General features: G+C 30.2%; 3 protein-coding genes across 4 annotated transcripts; all 3 read left to right on the forward strand.

Annotated features, from left to right (window-relative positions):
* Nucleotides 1-7992: 7992 nt before the first annotated feature.
* LOC111017779 (SGNH hydrolase-type esterase superfamily protein) lies at nt 7993-11255 on the forward strand. 2 transcript variants are annotated; one of them, XM_022293652.2, is made up of 6 exons: nt 7993-8209; nt 8308-8394; nt 9095-9235; nt 9754-9830; nt 10439-10603; nt 10919-11255. In XM_022293652.2, exons 1-6 carry the CDS (start codon nt 8111-8113, stop codon nt 11085-11087), a joined length of 738 nt encoding a protein of 245 aa, XP_022149344.1. In that variant the 5' UTR covers nt 7993-8110; the 3' UTR covers nt 11088-11255. The 2 variants fall into 2 exon arrangements, with proteins under 2 accessions (XP_022149344.1, XP_022149345.1); XM_022293653.2 differs by having other exon boundaries at nt 7996-8209; nt 8308-8385.
* An 819-nt stretch (nt 11256-12074) lies between these two features.
* LOC111017630 (zein-binding protein (Protein of unknown function, DUF593)) lies at nt 12075-13623 on the forward strand. Its single transcript, XM_022293445.2, has one exon. The coding sequence runs from the start codon at nt 12514-12516 to the stop codon at nt 13399-13401; it is 888 nt and encodes a 295-aa protein (XP_022149137.1). The 5' UTR covers nt 12075-12513; the 3' UTR covers nt 13402-13623.
* Nucleotides 13624-15636: 2013 nt separating this feature from the next.
* On the forward strand, nt 15637-19467 carry LOC111017631 (gamma-glutamyl peptidase 5). Its single transcript, XM_022293446.2, has 4 exons — nt 15637-16097; nt 18173-18325; nt 18927-19094; nt 19248-19467. The coding sequence occupies exons 1-4, from the start codon at nt 15789-15791 to the stop codon at nt 19347-19349; spliced, it is 732 nt and encodes a 243-aa protein (XP_022149138.1). The 5' UTR covers nt 15637-15788; the 3' UTR covers nt 19350-19467.
* The last annotated feature ends 159 nt before the right edge of the window (nt 19468-19626 follow it).

The following is a 19626-nucleotide window of genomic DNA, read 5'->3' on the forward strand; positions in this document are numbered from 1 at the left end:
CGAACTACTCTACGTTTTTTAATCGAACAAGGCAAATGTGTACTATTAACGATATTTTCTAATTCATATCAAGTTGCTATATTTAATTCTTTTCGTTAACTTAACGTCGACGTTCTTATCATCACTAACTATATATAGTAAAACTTTTTTTTAATTTCTCGACACATGAGGGTTCGAACTTGGATTCTGGATGTCAACACCCAAGCCTCTTATGCACTAACACCCCTTAGGGTGCAACTATATAATAAAACTTACTCAATTAACAAGTACTTATTTTTATTGAAAATAATAATATTCATACGTTCTAACTCTAGAGATAAATATACATTTGAAACTCTGAGGCAACTAATGTGACTAGAAATGAATTGGAGATACAGTGATTCATCATTGTGGAAATATAAAATAAGGGTATTAAATAAAATAGACCTAATTTAAAAATAATAAAAAATGACAAATAACCATACTCATGACTAATCTACCCTTCAAAATATATTGTTAATGTTGCAATTAAGAGCTGTTGCTAAACCAATTCATGTGAACACAACTTCTTTTAATTTGGAGTCAATTTTAATTTTCAGAAAAATTAAAACCTACACGTCGTTTTGGTCTGCCAAAATTTATTGCATTTTGACTAAGTTTTATTTAATTCAATTAAAAAAAAATCGATGACCTACAAAACTTAATCAATCCATTCTAAGTAATTGGATTTTATTAAGTTGTAATTTTGTTTAAGTTTCGATTTAATTAAACTTAAACGTTAAAGTGATGGAAAACAATTTGAAAGTTTTAAAAGATGCATTTAAAAACCCTACAAAATCATACATTCAACCAAAAATATAAATGAATCTAAAATGACAACTTAAAAATTAATATAAACCGACATGCATAAAATGTGTGTAATCTTTCATCTAATTTTATCTCGTGATTATTATTTAGTAAAATATAATTTAAAATTACCTGTAGGATATTTGAGTTCATAATCTTTTGGTCTATACCGTAATTAATTATGAGAATATGTTCAAGTGGGTAAACAACGAAAACTACTTCCGTCGTGGAATTAATGACGAAACGTATTTTCATTGTTGAAGCGTACGCTTACATTTTTGTCGTAGGAGTCCTTTTGCAACTCCGTCGACAAAATCTGGCTTCCCAATTTTTCTTGTAATTTAGGTTAAATCAAATAATTTATAATACATCACACACATAAAATATTTTAAAAGAATAATAACAATCAATAATACGAGAGTATAATTACCAAAAAGAATATCAATTAATTTAGATGGAATTAATTTAAAATATTATCACTTAACTTCCATTTCCAAATTATTTATTGTTCGACCCCTATATTCTAAACCTACTATACCAACTCCAATCATGCACAATCTAACTCCAACATATGATAAAAGGAAAGAAAATATTCTTGTATTTTAGAGTGTAATATATATGTATTTTCTATATATGCCTTTGCATTTCAATCAAATTACTCCATCCTTTGGAGATGAATCTCAAAAATTAGATACTACGTACATCATTGAAAATTTTAAAAATATATTATGTAAAACGGTTATTTTGAATACGGTTTAAAAAGAGCATAATAATTTAGATTAAGTTTATAGATGTTTCCTCTCGTATTAATTAAGTCAGGTTGGATTAAAGGGGCATTTTAGACCTAATTCAAGTGTTCGAATGACAAATCCTAACTAAATGATGAATACAATCCAATCCAACTATGAAATTTCAGGTTATTCATTGAAATTATTGAAAAAATAAATAAAATAATGAATACAACAATATTATTCACTTAGGCATCTATGTAACAAACATTGACTTAGAAAAGATTAGTAACTCTATATCAATTTTTATATATATTTTGGAAAATTATACTCCAAAGCGTTTAAAATTATTTTCTAAAAGTTATCTAAAAATGTAAAAGATGTAAAAGAATTACCGAATAAGATATAAAATAAAATTAAAATTAAGTTAGTTATATATGTCAGATCTTATCGGAATAGAAGATGTTTTTCTAATTAATAATAAATGAAAGTTGGTTTGATTCGACTCAAACTAATTTTGAGCGAACTTGATTTCAATTTATTTTAACTCAAATTCTAATTTGAATCTAACTCTAAACCCAACTCAGTGGATGTTATTAAATTAGTTTCATCGAATTTGTTGGATCATCAAAAATTTTAAAATCTCCCATCAAATTGACCAAGATCGGACCTCTACATGAAATTGATGAAACAAATTAATTAGGGGAAGTGGGTAATTCTCTTGCGTTTTTTTGCCTTTTATGATGTCAATGAAGGGGAGGAATTTTCTTTTTTTTAGGAATAACACGTCGGTGGAAATTCGAACTAACGACTTTTTAGTCGAAAATAGACGTCTTAATTAGTTGAATTACGCTAATTTTGGAAGTTTTCCCAATTCGTATTTCTTCTAAAATAATTATCCTTTTCCCCTTTTGCACCAATATAAAATGGGAGAATTCATTTGCACACAAATGGCCAAATTGTCTAGGTAATTGCTGGCCAACAAAGAATTGTACGGTATAATCTAAATTATATCAAAAGATGGGTCCCTCCACATAAGAAAACTTTATAATATAATATAATATAATCTTTAGTGATCATTTAATTAATCAAACTACATACATAATATTAAAAATGAATTCAGTGACTTTAATTACTATATATATAATGGCAAGTGGGTTGTGTAGAAAGAAAGTTAGAGTTTGGTTTAGGGTTTTTCCATAAAAGTAAAGTTTTCCTCAATAAGCAAATTCCTATGTTGAAACAAAGAGTTGAAGCAACACTTATTAGCCCATCATTTCCATTTTTTTTTCTTCCACAGTAAAACTTTCAAAGAATATGGAAAGGAAAGGAATAAAAGAATTGATAAAATTAATGTATTCCAAAAAAGTAATTAATTAAATAAATAGCCCCACTTGCCTATCATATAAATACACTTTATTATTCATAGAGGTCTAACTAATATAGCTATATAGGTAAGAACCATATTCCCTTTTATATGTATTAGGCTTTTGTTTCTTTTCATGTAGATTATGTCATAGAATTTTTTTGGGCTAACTTATATTATATTTTGAAGTAAAATTATATGTAGTTTGCTTATAGTATCCTTTTTATACTTTGATACATTAGCATTTCGAGTTATAAAAACGTACTTTCAAGATCATAATAAATTTCAAGAGAGGTCGAAGAAAACAATAACTCAGTTATTTTTTGAGTGATATATGACAATCTAAGATTGACTCTCGGATCTTTGAGCAAATATTATGGAATCATTTTTAGTATAACAAATGTGTGGAATGATGATTTGAATACGTCGGACCTCAAGAGAAGGAGTAAAGATCATTTACTGCTGAGACATGCTCATGTTGCAATAATAATTAGTTCTCGATTATTTTTGCTATATTTGAGCTTAGTTGATTTCCATCTCTATTAATATTAATATTAGGTTCTTGATTCTCGCACAACAAAAAAATTTGAGGTACTTTTATTGTCACTTGAATTGTGTAGTTAGAGAGTTGTTAACCCTTTAGAAAAAAAAATAGCTTAATTAAATACAATCAATCATCAATAAATATAATATATGGTGACAAATTTTCAATTGCTTTGATAATAATTTTTTTTAGTACAATATCTGGGGATGAGATTCGAACTCATGACCTTTTGGTCAGAGAGGGATAGATGCCTTAACCAAACTATTGTTGTAACGTCGCAATTGAAAAATTAACGCGTGTAGTTTACATTAGGGCGTATTTGGCTATTTGAATGGATTATATTCCTAATAAAACAAAATTGAGAACCAATCAATAGTTTTTGAATTGCTGCTTATCTCACAAAGCAATATATACAATAATTAAAAAATGTGAAAGAAAAAAAAAACCAACAATATTCCATTGACTTTGATTGATGCAACAACCACCATCAAAAATCCTCTGCCCCCTCCCACCCCTAAATTAGCATTCTAATTTTATAATAATCAACATCAAAATATCACCTAAGTCCAACTTAATTAGAAGTTTTTCATTAGAAACTAATAACAAATAAAAGACACAAGTAGCCATAGAGAGATTTAATTTAAATTTTCTATCTATAAATATATCTTAGTCCTTTTTTTCTTTTTTTAGTACATCAATTTGGAATTGTGGTGGTCTTATACTACATTAATTAAGGTTAATGGTTCCTAATGTCTCTTAAAGCCTAAACATTCGTATTCAAACATAGGGAATCTCTTTTTTTTTCCAGATTTTAATTGTATATAGTTGAGGAAGAACTTTACTTATTTCTATTTATCGGATGTGTTTTTTTAGATATATTAATCATGATTGTTTTATATGGAAAGGTATAGTACATTCTTGAATAATAATTATGAATTATATGGTCTTTAATAATTTTTCTAAGCAGTTTTGCATGCTTAAATTAAAACATGCTACTTATTCATGTTGTCTTCCTTGTCAATATGCAAAATTTAAAACATTTAGGGTGTATTTGGAAATGAGGGTAGAATTAATAATTTTGAAAAAGTGATTTAAGATTTTCTTAAAATCAAAATTATGATTTGTCAAACAATGGAAAAGAGAAGTGATTTTGGTAATAGCATCGCCAAAACCACTCCCAAATATACCTTTAATTTGGATTTTGCATGTTTGTCTGAACTGATTTCGTTAAGGAAATATGATAAGATAATTTTTTTGTGCGACACCAATCAAAATTAACTTTTATTCATGCGTTGAAGATATTTACAATCATATCATCGATGATTCGCTAAGATGATGTATTAATATTTACGAGGTTTCATCTTAAAATCAATTGACTATGTGAGGAGTAATCAATGTCTATTATACCTTTGTGATCCTTAACATGTCTTTTTTAAGATCATAGTTTTTTTGACTCATCGAATCCAATATTACAATGATTTAAATAAAATAAAGCTCAAACCCCAAAACCTATTGCCCTTTTAATTTTCTTCTTTCCTATTAACTTTGAATTTTGTACAACGTTACATATCCCTTGAGATTTGTTTGCACATACATGATATATATGTTCACACCACCTAGTATTTATCAAAGCCCTCCCTCTCGTGCATGCATTATAGATTAAATTATATTTTTTAAATCCTATGTATCAATTTTGTTCCATTATTTTTAAAATTTTCTTTATTTTTCCTATTTTTATCAGGTTGATGTATCTCTATCATATTAGTGAGAAGTAAAAGTCTAAATAAAGACAATTAATATGAAAAATAAGATGTGTTAGGTCAGATGAATTCTATAATGTAATATTTTACTTTTGTTGTTATAAGATATGATAGCTTACCTTAATTAAAAAAAAAACTAATTCGGGTTGGAATCTTAATTTGTTGAAAATTGAAAAGAGAGTTAAGGTAATTTCCTTTTGAAGTATATAATTTATCATGTTTATTAGATTTCCTTACTTGATTACAAATAGTTTATGATGCTAATTATATTTAATAAGGTTTGATGAGCTCTAAAAAAAATACATAAATAAGGTTTGATTAGATGATAGAGAGAGGAATTAAAATTTTAGAAGTTTTTGAAGAACTTATTTAACGTTTTTAAATTTAGATTCACTCTGTCAACTTTTTTTTATTATTTTATTTTAATTAGTCAACTACATATCAATTTTCAAAAGAAGGAGCAATTTTAAAATTATAAAAGAAATTAGGGTGAGCTGTTATGCAGAAAATAATAATATAAGATTAACTAATAATAGACTTGAAATTTGAAAACCATAAAATATTGAATGATGTCAGCCAATTACGTACGGAAAATCTCTATAATATTAATCTCACCATTATAATATTATCGTATTTTTTATTAGCTAGGTTATATTAATTTATTATGTTTATGTTTATAACATTTGGTCTACTATCGTTTATATTTCATTATCTGTATTGTTTTTTCAATCAAATTTTGATGTGTCACAAAATATTAAAATTTATCAATAAATAACAGGACATCAAAATATATCTTATGGTTGTACTATATATATGTATGTATTATCAAATTAATGTGAAAGTACGTTTATTTTAATTTAATGAAGTAGACATGTAAATTCATAAAATTAGAAAATATATTCACTTTACAGAATTTAACTTATGACGATAACCAACTTATTTGTTATACTGGAAAAAAAAAATTTACACATCTTTTTCCATTAACTTTTAGTAACAATAAGGCTTGAGAAGGGAAAAAAAAGTATATAAAACTATAAAAGATAAATTTTAAAAATAGAAAGTTATATATCTCTTTTTTTATTTGATTATAATGTCTTTTTTTCTCTTTTTAAATCTCATTTTGGTCGTTGAAATTTTAAGTTTGTTTCATTTTGATCTCAAAATTTTTTAAATGATTATTTTGGTCTAAAAATAACTATTTTGATCTTTATATTTTTGAACTATTTATTTAAATAACTAAATTTTCAAGAGAAAAAGTAATAATCATTCTAGTACTTAATATTGCTAAATAGGAATATGTACTTGTAGCAAAGTATTTACAATAGACATGGAAAGCAACATAACACGCTTAAAAATGTTAATAAAACCATGAAAAAGGTCAAGTCATATGATCAAGTTATATATATATATTATGAGTAAAATCTAGTGAAATATGTGGCTCTCCCCACTTGGACATGAGTGTCGGGCCTTAATTCGAACATTTCAAAGAAGAGGAGGATGAGCATGGGTCATCACCTGGAGAGCTCAACTCAATCCCGATTTGGGACTGACAAGAAATCTATTGACATTCGACAGTAAAAAATATAATTCTGATATTCAAGCACCTACAACAGCTGCGATTTTCAATGCTCTCCTCGTACATAAGGTACAGTACAACCGTTCTCAAAAGTACACTATTTTTGCAATCTAATTTGACTTAACTCGACACCAGTCCTACTTAGTACTAAAAGTCTCGGAGTTCAGTTTGTCGATCTAAAAATTCTAGCGAAACCCACGTCGAGCTGATACTAAGAATGAATTTTTTTGTATTTGTACTCTTCCTCTGCATTTCTACTTATGGTCTCTAGCAAGTACATACATGTACTATAAAAAGCTATTTATCTAACAGTATTTTTAAGTATTCTTTTTCCTGTATTTTTAGAATTTTTCAGTATTAAAAAATGTTAAAAAGTACTTTTAATTAATTACAAGCATTTTTTTACCCTCTTTAAAATTTATCTAAATGCCACCATTTTTTTCAAAAATATTTATAGTCGTCCATCCAGAGTAATGTCAAACACATCCTTCTTTTATTTTTCAAAAAATCTTGCAAAAGTTCTAATAGATGAAATGAACTAAAAACAACTTACTAATTAGTTGAAGAAAATTCGAGATTTTGGATAACAAGAATTTGTTTATAAAACTTTGCTTTTTTTTTTCTAAACTTAATTTAGGTTCAGCATTATGAAATAAAAACTAAAAAACAATTACAAGTATAACAAAAGGCAAACCATGTAAATGAGTGATTATAGTTGATCAAATAGGTATGTTAATCGTATGACCAAAACAATATTTTTATTTATATTTTGAAACAAATCGTAAACAAGAATTTATTTTTGTTGTTTTCCAAATTTCTATAAATGTTTCGAAAAAAGAAGTGAAAACCAATTAATATAAATAGTTGTAAAATGTTTATGTTTTTTAATAAAATTAAGAACGAAAAAATAAGAAATGGAAACATTACCAAACAGATATTAATATCTTATATAAAACAAAAATATATAAGTTTAATCAATAATTTATGGTCCGAATGAATATAATTCGTTATTATAAATTTTAAACTATAGTTTGAAATCTACTATATAATACTATAGTTTGAAGTTCAAAACTCTTGTACCTCCGATTCATTGTATGAAGAAAAAAATCTTTCCAAAAATAAACGTGATTTTTTTTCCTCCTTTTCTCGTGGGCCAAACCCAGCTATATGTGTCTGTACCACTGACTTCAATTCCACTCCTTGAATTGAACGCTTAAAGTATAGATCAGATCGCCCTGCCAATAACACCACTTTAGTTGGTAACAGCCCATTTTCTTTCTGAGAGGCGATTTTTGGATCAAAGAAGAAAAAATGAGGCCTCAGATCGTTCTATTTGGAGATTCTTTGACTGCCCAATCCTTCGGTTCAGGTGGATGGGGGGCTGCTCTTGCTGACACTTACTCGCGGAAGGTGGGGTTTCTCTTTTTTCTTCGTTTCAGTTGTTGATTTCATTTCAAGCCCTTTTATTGGTAAACACTAAATTGGATTCTCGTCTGGGCAATCGACAGGCTGATGTGGTAGTTCGTGGCTATGGCGGATACAATTCTCGCTGGGCACTGTTTTTGCTTCACCACATTTTCCCATTGGTTTGTGCTGTAGTATACTGCTCTTTCTGCTCCTTGTCTACTTTGATTTTAGATTATTCTTTTGATCTCGATTCTGTGAGCCCAATGCGGGGGTCGTTTACTTGCATTTGATTCAATGTTTGCTTCATTGTGTTCATTAAGTTGAATCTTGGTCGTTATTGTCACTGTGATGTTCAGAACAGAGAGATTATAAATATTAAATTTGATTCAGCAACAAACCCAACCCATTTTGTGAAAGATCTTGGACTACTATTATACATTTTAGTGAATGATATTGTATAGTAACATGTTTAGAAATCTAAATAAGTTCATGGTGGGATATTACCCAGGATACTTGTGACGAACAATCAATTATGGTTAAGTGGTACAGGAGCTGGCTTTGCTTGAACATTGCATGATTTGTCCCCCACATTGTTGCACAGTTTTGTTTAGCGGCCAAAAATTGACTTGGCTTCGCCAAAAAGCCTCATCTCTTGAGTAATAGCTCACAAGGCAATGCTCTTACTGTAGGGTTCCAAACGAACGTCGCCCCATTCCAAAGTTTTTATGGTTTCCACGCCTCTTTTGAGTCCTAGAAAATGTTACAACTTTTTTCCAAGAGATTCTGTAGTCCAAATTTTGCAAGAATCCAGTAGATATTCTTTGCACTAGCTAACAATATCTTTTGTATATTCTGCATTCTAAATAAGTTGCATCCCTTGTACTGCAGGACATCCCAAAACCTCCCATTGTCGTGACGATTTTCTTTGGGGCCAATGATGCAGCTATTTTGGGGAGAACAAGTGAGAGACAACATGTACCTCTTGAAGAGTTTAAGAATAATCTTAAAAAAATGGTAAATCATTTGAAGGTACTGACTCCTTCCTTCATTGCTTGAAATCTTTTTCTAGCAGAATTCATCAACATTCATTTTGTAGATTTAAATGAGTATAATACACTATTCCATCAATTCTATTTGTTAAACGTTTATAAGTTCCCAATTGAGATGGCAATTACCCCAGGAAGAGAGATGTTAAAAAAATGATTTATGAATTGATTCGAAGCAGGATTGCAACTTACTTGTACTGGAAGTGCTTCAATGGACTTCAATAGTTTCTTTAATTTGTTGTATTAGCCACTATTTGAGACTTCTCGATAATTTCTAATGAAATTGTTGAAGATTTGTGGTTCAAGAATACATATTTTGTGCTCAGAAGAATAATGAGATCGGCTATAACTAATACTCTTAAGATCATAAAACTTAGAAATTACCTAGAGAATCTCCCTAGATTTTCTGAGTAGCACTCTTTTGATTCAACCCAGTTTAATTTTTCTTGTAAGCTCCTTCCCCCATTCGTATCTCTTTATATTTTAGCATTTTGGTTGTAGGAGTGCTCCCCAACCACGCTGGTGATACTTATTACTCCTCCTCCAGTTGATGAGGAAGGGCGTAATGAATATGCACGGTATGAATTTCTTTTTCTTAATCGTTGTCCTTTTGTATCCTTTCATTTCTTTTCAGTAAAAAAGAGTAGTGGTCTTTTGGTCTGAGGAAAACTTTGACGAGTGTAATGTTACCAAGATATTTTCCATCTTCCTACTTTTCCTAAAACTAGTTTCATGATCAGTGACATTACTTCTCATCAAAAAAGAATGAAAATGATCAGTGATATTACCATCAGCCATGTCAGGGCATTACCAAGGGTCCAAGATATATATTTTTTTTCAGTTCATCTTCTTCTGTCTCATTTCTCGAACAACCTTGAACCTATAGTGTAAATATATGTACGGGCGAGTGCAGATGTACTCCATGCCCCTATTACGGCAGATGCCTGTGGAAATAGTAAAGGTGGTTCAAGAACACTACAATCATCCAAAAGAAAAAATAATGGTATAAACATAACTAGCCTTTTAAGGTGTGGTTTATTCAAGAAGTTCCCTTGCTTCCATCTCTAGGATGTTTAAATTGTTCTAAGTTTCAACTATATGCAGAAGAGAAATTGTAATCCTACTCAGACCAAGACAACTTTTACATGCTGAATTGTAAATATGAACTTGTACCTTTATGTTGCAGATCTCTTTATGGTGATGAAGCAAGGGAATTGCCAGAGAGAACAAATGAAGTAACTGGACTTTATGCGACACAATGCCTTGAACTAGCCAAGGAAATGGGTCTCCTCGCCATCGATTTATGGTCCAAGTTGCAGGAAACTGAGGGTTGGCAGAAAAAATTTCTCAGGTTTGTAATCCGAGCTAGCTCCTAATTCCTCAGTTTTGAAATATTTGGTCTGCCTCTGATACTTTAACGTTACATGTTCTCATTTTATATTAATAGTCTCCGTCTAAAGTTGATATCCTACTCGTGAATTGGATTAATATTTGAGATGGGGTGAAGAAAATTCATTAAACGTCTAAATATACCAACCGCTTAAACTTTTATTTAACACGGTATCTGAACAAGAAAGAAAGATTCATATGATGTCATATCCTCTTCATTTCATATAAATGGTCTACACGATAAGTTCGGGATATTGAGACAGCGTTTTGAATACAGGGATGGATTGCATTTGACGCCAGAAGGCAACGCAATTGTGCACCAAGAACTCGAGAAAGTACTGAACGAAACATCGGTGTCTGCTGCCAAATTACCTCTTGATTTCCCCCATCACTCAAAGATTGATGGAAAGAACCCTGAAAAAGCCTTTGAATATCTTTCTTTGTGATACTTTCATCTCATCTCACCTCATGTTATATGATGATCATAATTTTTTGTAGAAAGTTACTGTTTTTTCAATTAAGTTGCCTATTTGCATTTGATTGTGGACCTCGGCCATTTGAATATGTTTGATGGCTATGAATATGAAATATCTGAGGTGAGGAGAATTTATGTATTTTAATATGCAATATACGCGATGGATTGTTAATAATTAAAATGAGTATTTGAATATGCGTGATAATTAATTAATGACATAAGCATTAGCTAATTATTTAAGGTTTATTTTGATACTGTAAATTTATACTATTTAATCACATATGTTAATTCGTTAGTTAAAATTAGTATAAATGTTATAAATTGATAATAAAATATTAATTGAAAAAACAATAATTAATATGTAATTATTAAATAATAATTGCAAGTTTAATTAAAATGCTAAATTAGATAACTTAACTTAAAATAAGTTAAAAATATTATTGTGATCCTTTTCTTTATTTTAGTCCCTATTATTTCTTAGGATATTTCATTAAAATATGTGTCACATATCAAGTTGAGTTGTAACTTTTATTCTTCTACCCTTTTTGTTTATCTAATTAAGCCTTAAATAATAATAAAATAAGATATACTAAAAAACAATTAAAGGTTTTTTCCAGTGAACTTTAAAAAGGACTAATAACATTTTTCTTAACCTTAAAAATTGTTTAATATGTTTCAGTTTTATATCTAGCACTAGCATATCCTAATTCATTTTAAAAAAATCTTTTAAATTCATAGATTTATTAGACACATAAATAAAAAGTTATAATTCTATCATTTAAAATGATTTGTTAGACATGAAATTGAAAACTAAAAATGTTTAGAAGGAAATTCAACCTAACATAAATTTGTAATTTAACCTAAAATAAATAGATTTATCAAAAAAAAAAAGATAATTGTAATAATAATTTAAAGAAGGAAAAAAAAATTGTGTTGGTGTGTTGGCGAGGGAGCGATAGTTGAGAGATATTCCCAAACCAAATGGGCAAATCCCACCTCGCGTGTATCGCCTTCACTGTCGCGATCGTACGACATTATCCCATTTGCATGCGATTGCAGAATTTGGAGCCGATATGATTCCCTCTTTTTCTTCCACGTTATCCAATTTTCCTCGAATCGGCCCCACTCGCCTTCTTCTTCTTCTTCTTCTTCCTTCCCCCGGAGGTAAGGGTCACTGAACTTGTACTCCATCCACCCACCGATTCAGTGGAGCTTTGCTATCACTAATTCTGTCGCATTTCGCCTTCGCATTGCCCTTTCTATTGCTATTTGGATGCTCTGCACCTTTTTTCTTGATTCGCTTTGAAACCCTGAATTAGTTTTTGTCGCGTATACGGATGTTCATTTCTTTTTGTTGTGTTCTTGGAGTTTCTTGAAGGGTTTTTTTGGGTTTGGTGATGGATATCGCCTCACGTTTGAATAAGTTTTTGAAACAGAGTAGTAGTGAGTTTAAAAGCTGGGTTTTGGTGTTCGGGTGTTTCCCGCGAGTTTTTGTCATTTTGGGGCTTTTTCTGCTGTTTTGGATGGCTTTGAAGGTTCTGCAATTCAGTTGGCATGGTGGGGATTTTATGCAATTTCTATGTGATTTTAGGGAGAAATCTGCTAATTATGTGAGGACTGGATTTTGGTTGAAAACCAGTGTTGTTGAGGTGTGTAATTCAAAAACTATGCAAACTTGTGGAAGTAGACGACGGAATTGGTTGAAGATCAGGAGTGGATTTTTGTTCAATAAATTTAATTTAGTTGCAAACTCCAAATGGGGAGTGGATGCTGATGGTGATGTTAAGAGTGAAGAGAAGGATAATGTAGTTGTAGAAGATGATATCCAGAATGAAGAGAAAGAAAATGATTCTGAAGATGCTGAATTTGATGTTATCAGATTAAGAAAATTGGTGAAGATTGAAAGGAAGTACAAGAAGGAGGCTCTTGAAGAGCTTGAGAAGGAAAGAATGGCAGCTGCAACTTCAGCTGAAGAGGCAATGGCTATGATATTTCGTCTTCAACATGAGAAGAGTGCAATCGAAATTCAAGCCAAGCATTTCAGTCGAATGATGGAGCAAAGGCAGCAATATGATCAAGATGTTATTGAATGTTTGCAAAGGATTATCATGGAATATGAGTTAGAGAGAAGCTTGAGCGAACAACCATGCTCCTGCAGTTCAGAACGGAAGCAACAACGAACAGGATTCGGTGACGGTATGAGCCTCTTCCAATACGACACAGAATTCATCCCAGAAGATGATGTACAGATGAACACCATTGACATGGATCTCAAGGAAATGTAAGTCCATGAATACAACTTTTGTATATAGTATTATTAACATAGATTTTCCATAATTTTATGCTGTCTAGTTGCGAAACTTGACTTCAAATTTGGATTGGAGATGAGTAGCTATAACTCATTTACATCTTTCTTGAACTTCCCTTGCTACTGTAAATGGTAGTTTGTTAATAAGATTGGTCCGAACAGGAGATCGAGAATTCGATTTCTTTGTTTGATTACATTAGCAGAATGGGAAATAAGGGAAATGTAGCTTAGTTTTATTTCCAATGAAATGCATTTGTCTTTATGAAGGATTTTGCATCTGAGCAAAACTTATTGTATCCTCATTCCCAGCCATTACTGATGGCCTTGCATTCTCTAATGTTTGGAGGAATGGGAATGAATTTGAATTCTATCCAACCAAAATTTGACCAATTCTGATTGATATAAGACTAAAAACCACTTGAAAGAAGATTGGAACCACTTGAATCGCCCACATTGATTAGTTTATTTGTTTAGAACACTGAAATTTTTTAGCCAAATTTCAAAAACAATGTGTAGATTTTGTCTGGCTCTTTTTTTTATTATTTTTTTTCTAGTTCTTGAAATTTGGGCATAATCTATTACTTGTATGTTGCTATGCTCGTGGTCACCTCCACTAATCTCTAGGTTGTCGTGTCCTTCTAGAAACGAGTATTAGGCGCAACAAGTGTTTTAAATTCTACATGGAGGTTCGAACTTAGGACCTTGAAGAGTATTTCTAAATATCCAAAGTCATTCGAAGAAATTTGGGTAGATTATAAAAAATGTTTCTAAAGCTTATTACAGAACAAAGAAAATTGTAAAATCATTATCAAACAAGTTCAAACTTACCCACTTTGCTGAGTTTCTTTCCTTCTTTTTTTTTTTTCTGTTTTCATTTTGACTTGAAAACTTCTCCTTTGTACTATGGAGAGAAGTGGTCAATAACTTGATGAATTTGGTTTAACTATTTGATCTTAATCCATTGGTTGTGTTTACAGTTTCCTATAATGCATGTTTTCACTAGATTTTAGACCAGTTTTCTCCCTGCTTAATGGTGTAATTGAGTCGGTTAAGACGGGATCGAAGAGAAATGAATCGATCGATCCTCTAAACCAACCAACCTAACAAAATTTGATTGAAAATTTTGAAAAAATTAATCAAAATCAACTTATGAAAATATAGAGGCTAAAGTAAAGTATATTTTAATGTGGGTGGCTGCTATGTTAGTATTGTATACGCTATTAGTCTGTGACGAATCTATGGGAGAGAGTAATTGGGTAAAAATTTGATTAAGTTATTCCTTGATGTGCAAGATATATAGAGAAAAAGAAAAAAAGATTAAAAAAAAATATGGAAATTTCCATGTTCCAACTCCTCTCCATCCAACCCATTTCATGAACTTAATGGAATTTGACTTTTAGAGGCCATTGACAATTTACAGGCATGTAATTTAATCGTTTTTAATGACTCATTAAATAAAATAATTGGTCTAAAACTAAATAAATTAAAGGATCCGAATAAATGGAATGTATGCACTTATATGTTTTGATTCTACACACAAATCTCCCCATCATTGTTGACGTGTAAATTATTTTCTATTTTATTTTAAAATAGATATTATAGATCAAGTGAAGTTAACTTGAGCCTAATTCAATGATTCAGACATTCCGATAGATACAAGTTTCGAATTCACACCTACAATTCTAATGTTATGTACTAAAAAAAAATAATAATAATTTGAAGTCATATGTGGAATAATGAAAAATAAACCACTCAAATCACACTAATTAAAACCTTTAAATGACTGCTTAATGATAAAGAGGTAGAAGTGCTGAAAGAGCCCTAAGGTTTGCCCAATATTTGTAAAAAAAAAAACCAAAATTTTTAAATAGATTTAAAAAACGGTAACTTGTTTTTTAATATAACATGTGAGGTTCGAACTTACAACTCCTCAAGTGTTTTATCTAGTTGAAATATACAGATGTTTCAATTGGAAAAAAAGACGGATGACCTTTTTATTATTCGACAAATAATCATGTTTACAAGATACCAATTTTACAAATAGTTTCAAAATTACCGTTTTTATTATAAATAATCTCAAAACTACAATATATTTACAATTATTGTTTAAAACTACAAACAAACAAAAAACGAATTATTAAAACACCGAAATAGTGTGTTTGTTTGTTGTATAATGAAATCAAAATAAATTGATGTGTCGATCCAATAAGTAAACGTGAAATAAGAACCCACCAAGAACCCATCTGTCGTCCGTCCTCTCTCTCTCTCTCTCTGTCTCTCTCTCTCTAACTCCGAAATCGCAGTTTTAGAGAGAGAAACCGCCATTGACGGCAAACAAAGCTGGATCCGGCGGAGAGAGAAGCGATGGCGACGAAGAGATTTGCGGTTCTTCTCTGCGCAGAAGATTCGGAGTATGTGAAGAAGAAGTACGGAGGATATTTCGGAGTGTTCGTCAAAATGCTCGGGGAGGAAGGAGAGGCTTGGGATCTCTTTCGAGTCGCCGCCGGCGAGTTTCCGGCCGATGATTCCCTCGCCGGCTACGACGGATTCGTCATTACCGGCAGCTGCAACGACGCCCACGGCGACGATCCTTGGATCTGCCGATTGATCAATTTGTTGCGCACATTGGCCTCCCTCAACAAGAGAATCCTCGGTATCTGCTTTGGCCACCAGGTACTTTTTTGTAATTTCTCTTTTCATTTTTTGTATTTTTACGCGGTAATTAGTTCGCTCAATTTTAATCTCATCCATTCAACTTTTAGCTTTAATGATTTAATCTCTAATTTTCAAAAATTTAGTTGCTGAATTTTATGATGTAACCATTTAAAAAATCACGGTTTAGTATTTATAATTCAAAAACACATTTTATGATTTAAAAAAAAAACATGATTTTATCTATTTATCTATCTAATATAATAAATTTAATAAAAAAATTTACGAAAAATATTAAATCGTTAAAAATTTAAATTACATGAATTAAATGACTGTCAATAGAGATTTTTTCTTTCTTTTTTTTTAAGTTTGAAAGTATATAGATTGAATCATGGAGAGACCGAATTGTTGCTTTAATAGATTAAAAGTGTTTAAGCATTGTTTACTTTTTTTATTTTTATTTTTTACACGGTAATTAGTTGGCTCAATTTTAATTTCATCCCATTAAACTTTTGAGCTAGTTTCTTGCAACTAATTAATTAATTTAAGTAATTAAAAAACTCTAAATTGTGTTTTTTCAAACGCAACTACTACAATATCTAAATACAGTAGGGGTAAAAAATGCTCAACTCAAAGACAAAATACTTAAATCCAAGGTTAAAGAACGTCAAATGGAGGATAACCAATGCTTAAAAAATAATAATAATACCATATAGTTCTTTAATAATATCTTATAAATCTTCTTGAAATTTTGAAAACTTAATTAATTGAGACTCATAGTATTAATTCCACCAGTTGAATTTTGTAAAATCTATAGTTTAGGTTAAAAATTAACCTATGTTAGATATGGTGATGCCGAACTAGTATTAAGATGTTGTGCTAGAAAAAAAATTAGTATTAAGATATGAGGTGGCATTTTTTATTTCTTATTTGGAGTCAGCCTCCAACATGATAACATAATGCCAATTTAATAATGGCTTGGTTGTTTATTGATAATTTTATTTATTTTTTAAAAATATTTTTGAATTTTTGTTTGAATCTTAAAAACTAACAAATATTTTCATTTTCATAATTTTCTAAATACTATCATGATTACGTGGAGTTGAGCTGGCACGTGTTTGCATTTAATTGGGTCCGTATCACATGTCTGTTTCTGATTGGATCACATTCCACAGGCTTTTTGTCGGTTATGGGTAGGTTAACTTTCCTTATTAGGCATGATCGCCATATCAAAGATTAGCATAAAGATTATGTTAATTAATCAATTAATAATTCCCTTTATTTGGATTAAATTGCTAAACAAATAGCTTTGCTTTCTGTATTAATAATAACTTAACAATGTTGCCTGCAATCATCACCTCACGATACTATTTTATTTATTTTTTAAGTATCAACTTTACAGTATAATTAGTGGAATTACTATTTGATTTTAATTTAGTAAAACATCTCATATTATTTTTTGTTAAGTATCCCATGTTGTTAGCGTTTATAATATAAGTAAGTTACTTCTCTTTTTACCAATTAGTTTTGAGATAGAACTCGTGATTGATATGATATCATAGTCCAAAAGTTCAAACAAGCATCCCATCTAAAGATGGAATTCGATCAAGATTAATGAGTCAAAAGAATCACGATTTTGATTTTGAGAGTGAAACTCTTTATAATTTTTTAAACCTTTTTCTTTCCGCTCAAAAGCCATCTTTTATGTTTCTAGTGTTTTCCTTATGTTCTCGTCTTTCTTTAAATGGTCATTAATTTTTCAAATATTATATTTTTATTCTTTAGATTTTGTATTTGAAAAATTGTAGCCATTATTGTTAACATTTTATCAATAATTTAAATCTATTTTGAGACCAGCACTATATAGCAAATCTGGCTTCAAATTATATCACTTATTTATTTATTTATACACGACTCATATTATAACCGGATGATGGAATTGAATTGGGAAGTTATAAAAATACGAGGGAACGAAATAGAATATAATTGTTAAAATTTTGTGGACCAAACTAAAAATAGAGGTAGGTTTTAAAACCATAACTATATTTTAACGAGTATAGTTCAATAGTAAATGATATATACTCTTATATTTTTAGATATTGGGACGTGCTTTGGGTGGAAAAACGGGCAGGGGTAAATCTGGATGGGACATTGGGATTACAACGATACATGTATCATCGTCTTCCAAGCTATTCTCATCTCTCAAAATCCCAACCGCACTTTCCGTAATCGAATGCCATCGTGATGAGGTTCGGTTTTTGTTTCTTTTGTTTCTATTTCTCTCTTTCCAAATTCAAAAGATTTCAATATTCGATTTGTTGATCGAAAATATATGCTTTAATCTATGAATTAGACATATAATTGGTGGTAGGGTGAGAGAATAAATTATTTTAACTTTATTTTGAACATAAGAGGTGGAAATAACTAGATAGAGTTTTGAAATATTTAAATTTTGGTTAACTTTTGTTCCACGTCAATTTTCGTCCTGTATTTTTTAAAATAACAATTCTAATACTTATTTACAAAATTTGATGTTATGAAACCACTTTAACACAAATTGATGGCTACATTACAATCATGCTAAAATTTAAATCAAAATAAATTAGATAGAATTAGATGACTATAATGATAACTTTTTTAGAATAAAAATGACCAAAAACTAACCTTTCGAATGTATGTTTAGAAAATATAAGATATTATTATTATTATTATTATTTTGATACAACATGTGGAGATGAGGTTCAAATTCACAATTTCATGGTCAAAATAAATATATTAACCACATAACATTGGTATGTTATTTATTGTTGAAATATTCTAATGTGGTGAAGTGGATGAAAATGAACATAGATCTATGAACTTCCTGCCAAGGCTGAAGTGATCGGACGGTCAGAAAAGACCGGAATCGAGATGTTCATGTATGGAGATCACATTCTGGGAATTCAAGGTCACCCAGAGTACACCAAAGACATTCTTCTGCACTTGATTGATCGTCTTGCCCAACGAAAACTCATCACGGTGCGTCCATATTATTTGATCAAAACTCCACCGTACGCGTGGATTTCATCAAAATTAATTTCATAAATAATCTTCATCTTTAATATTATAACATAGTTTGTGAGATGAAATATATTTGGAAAAATCTTTCATATTATATTATATTGGCCGCAGGATGCGTATGGTGAGGATATGAAGAGCAAGTTGGAGGAAGGTGAGGCAGATAGAGAAGCGTGGAAGAGGCTTTGCATCAACTTTCTCAAGGGGGGATTGTGATTTTTTGACAAAATTATGGAAAATTCTCCTTTATTCAAATATGTAAATATAATGAACTTCAACCTGGATTATTTGGACCTTATTTGATAACGAATTCTATTTCGACTTTAGAAAATTATACTGCACTTGTAGGCTCGTAAGTTTGAGTTTAGATAGATTCGAGTTATGAAGTAGGACTGAGTTTAGTGATTTGATTCACCCTTTTCCATGCTACTTTTAGTTGAGTTGGTAATTAAACTTAGGTAAAATTGCAAGTATAGCTAGAGATTTTAAAGTT

Source organism: Momordica charantia, assembly GCF_013281855.1.
Source record: "Momordica charantia cultivar OHB3-1 chromosome 10 unlocalized genomic scaffold, Mcharantia_2.0 BLBB01000010.1, whole genome shotgun sequence".
Taxonomy (NCBI): Eukaryota; Viridiplantae; Streptophyta; class Magnoliopsida; order Cucurbitales; family Cucurbitaceae; genus Momordica; species Momordica charantia.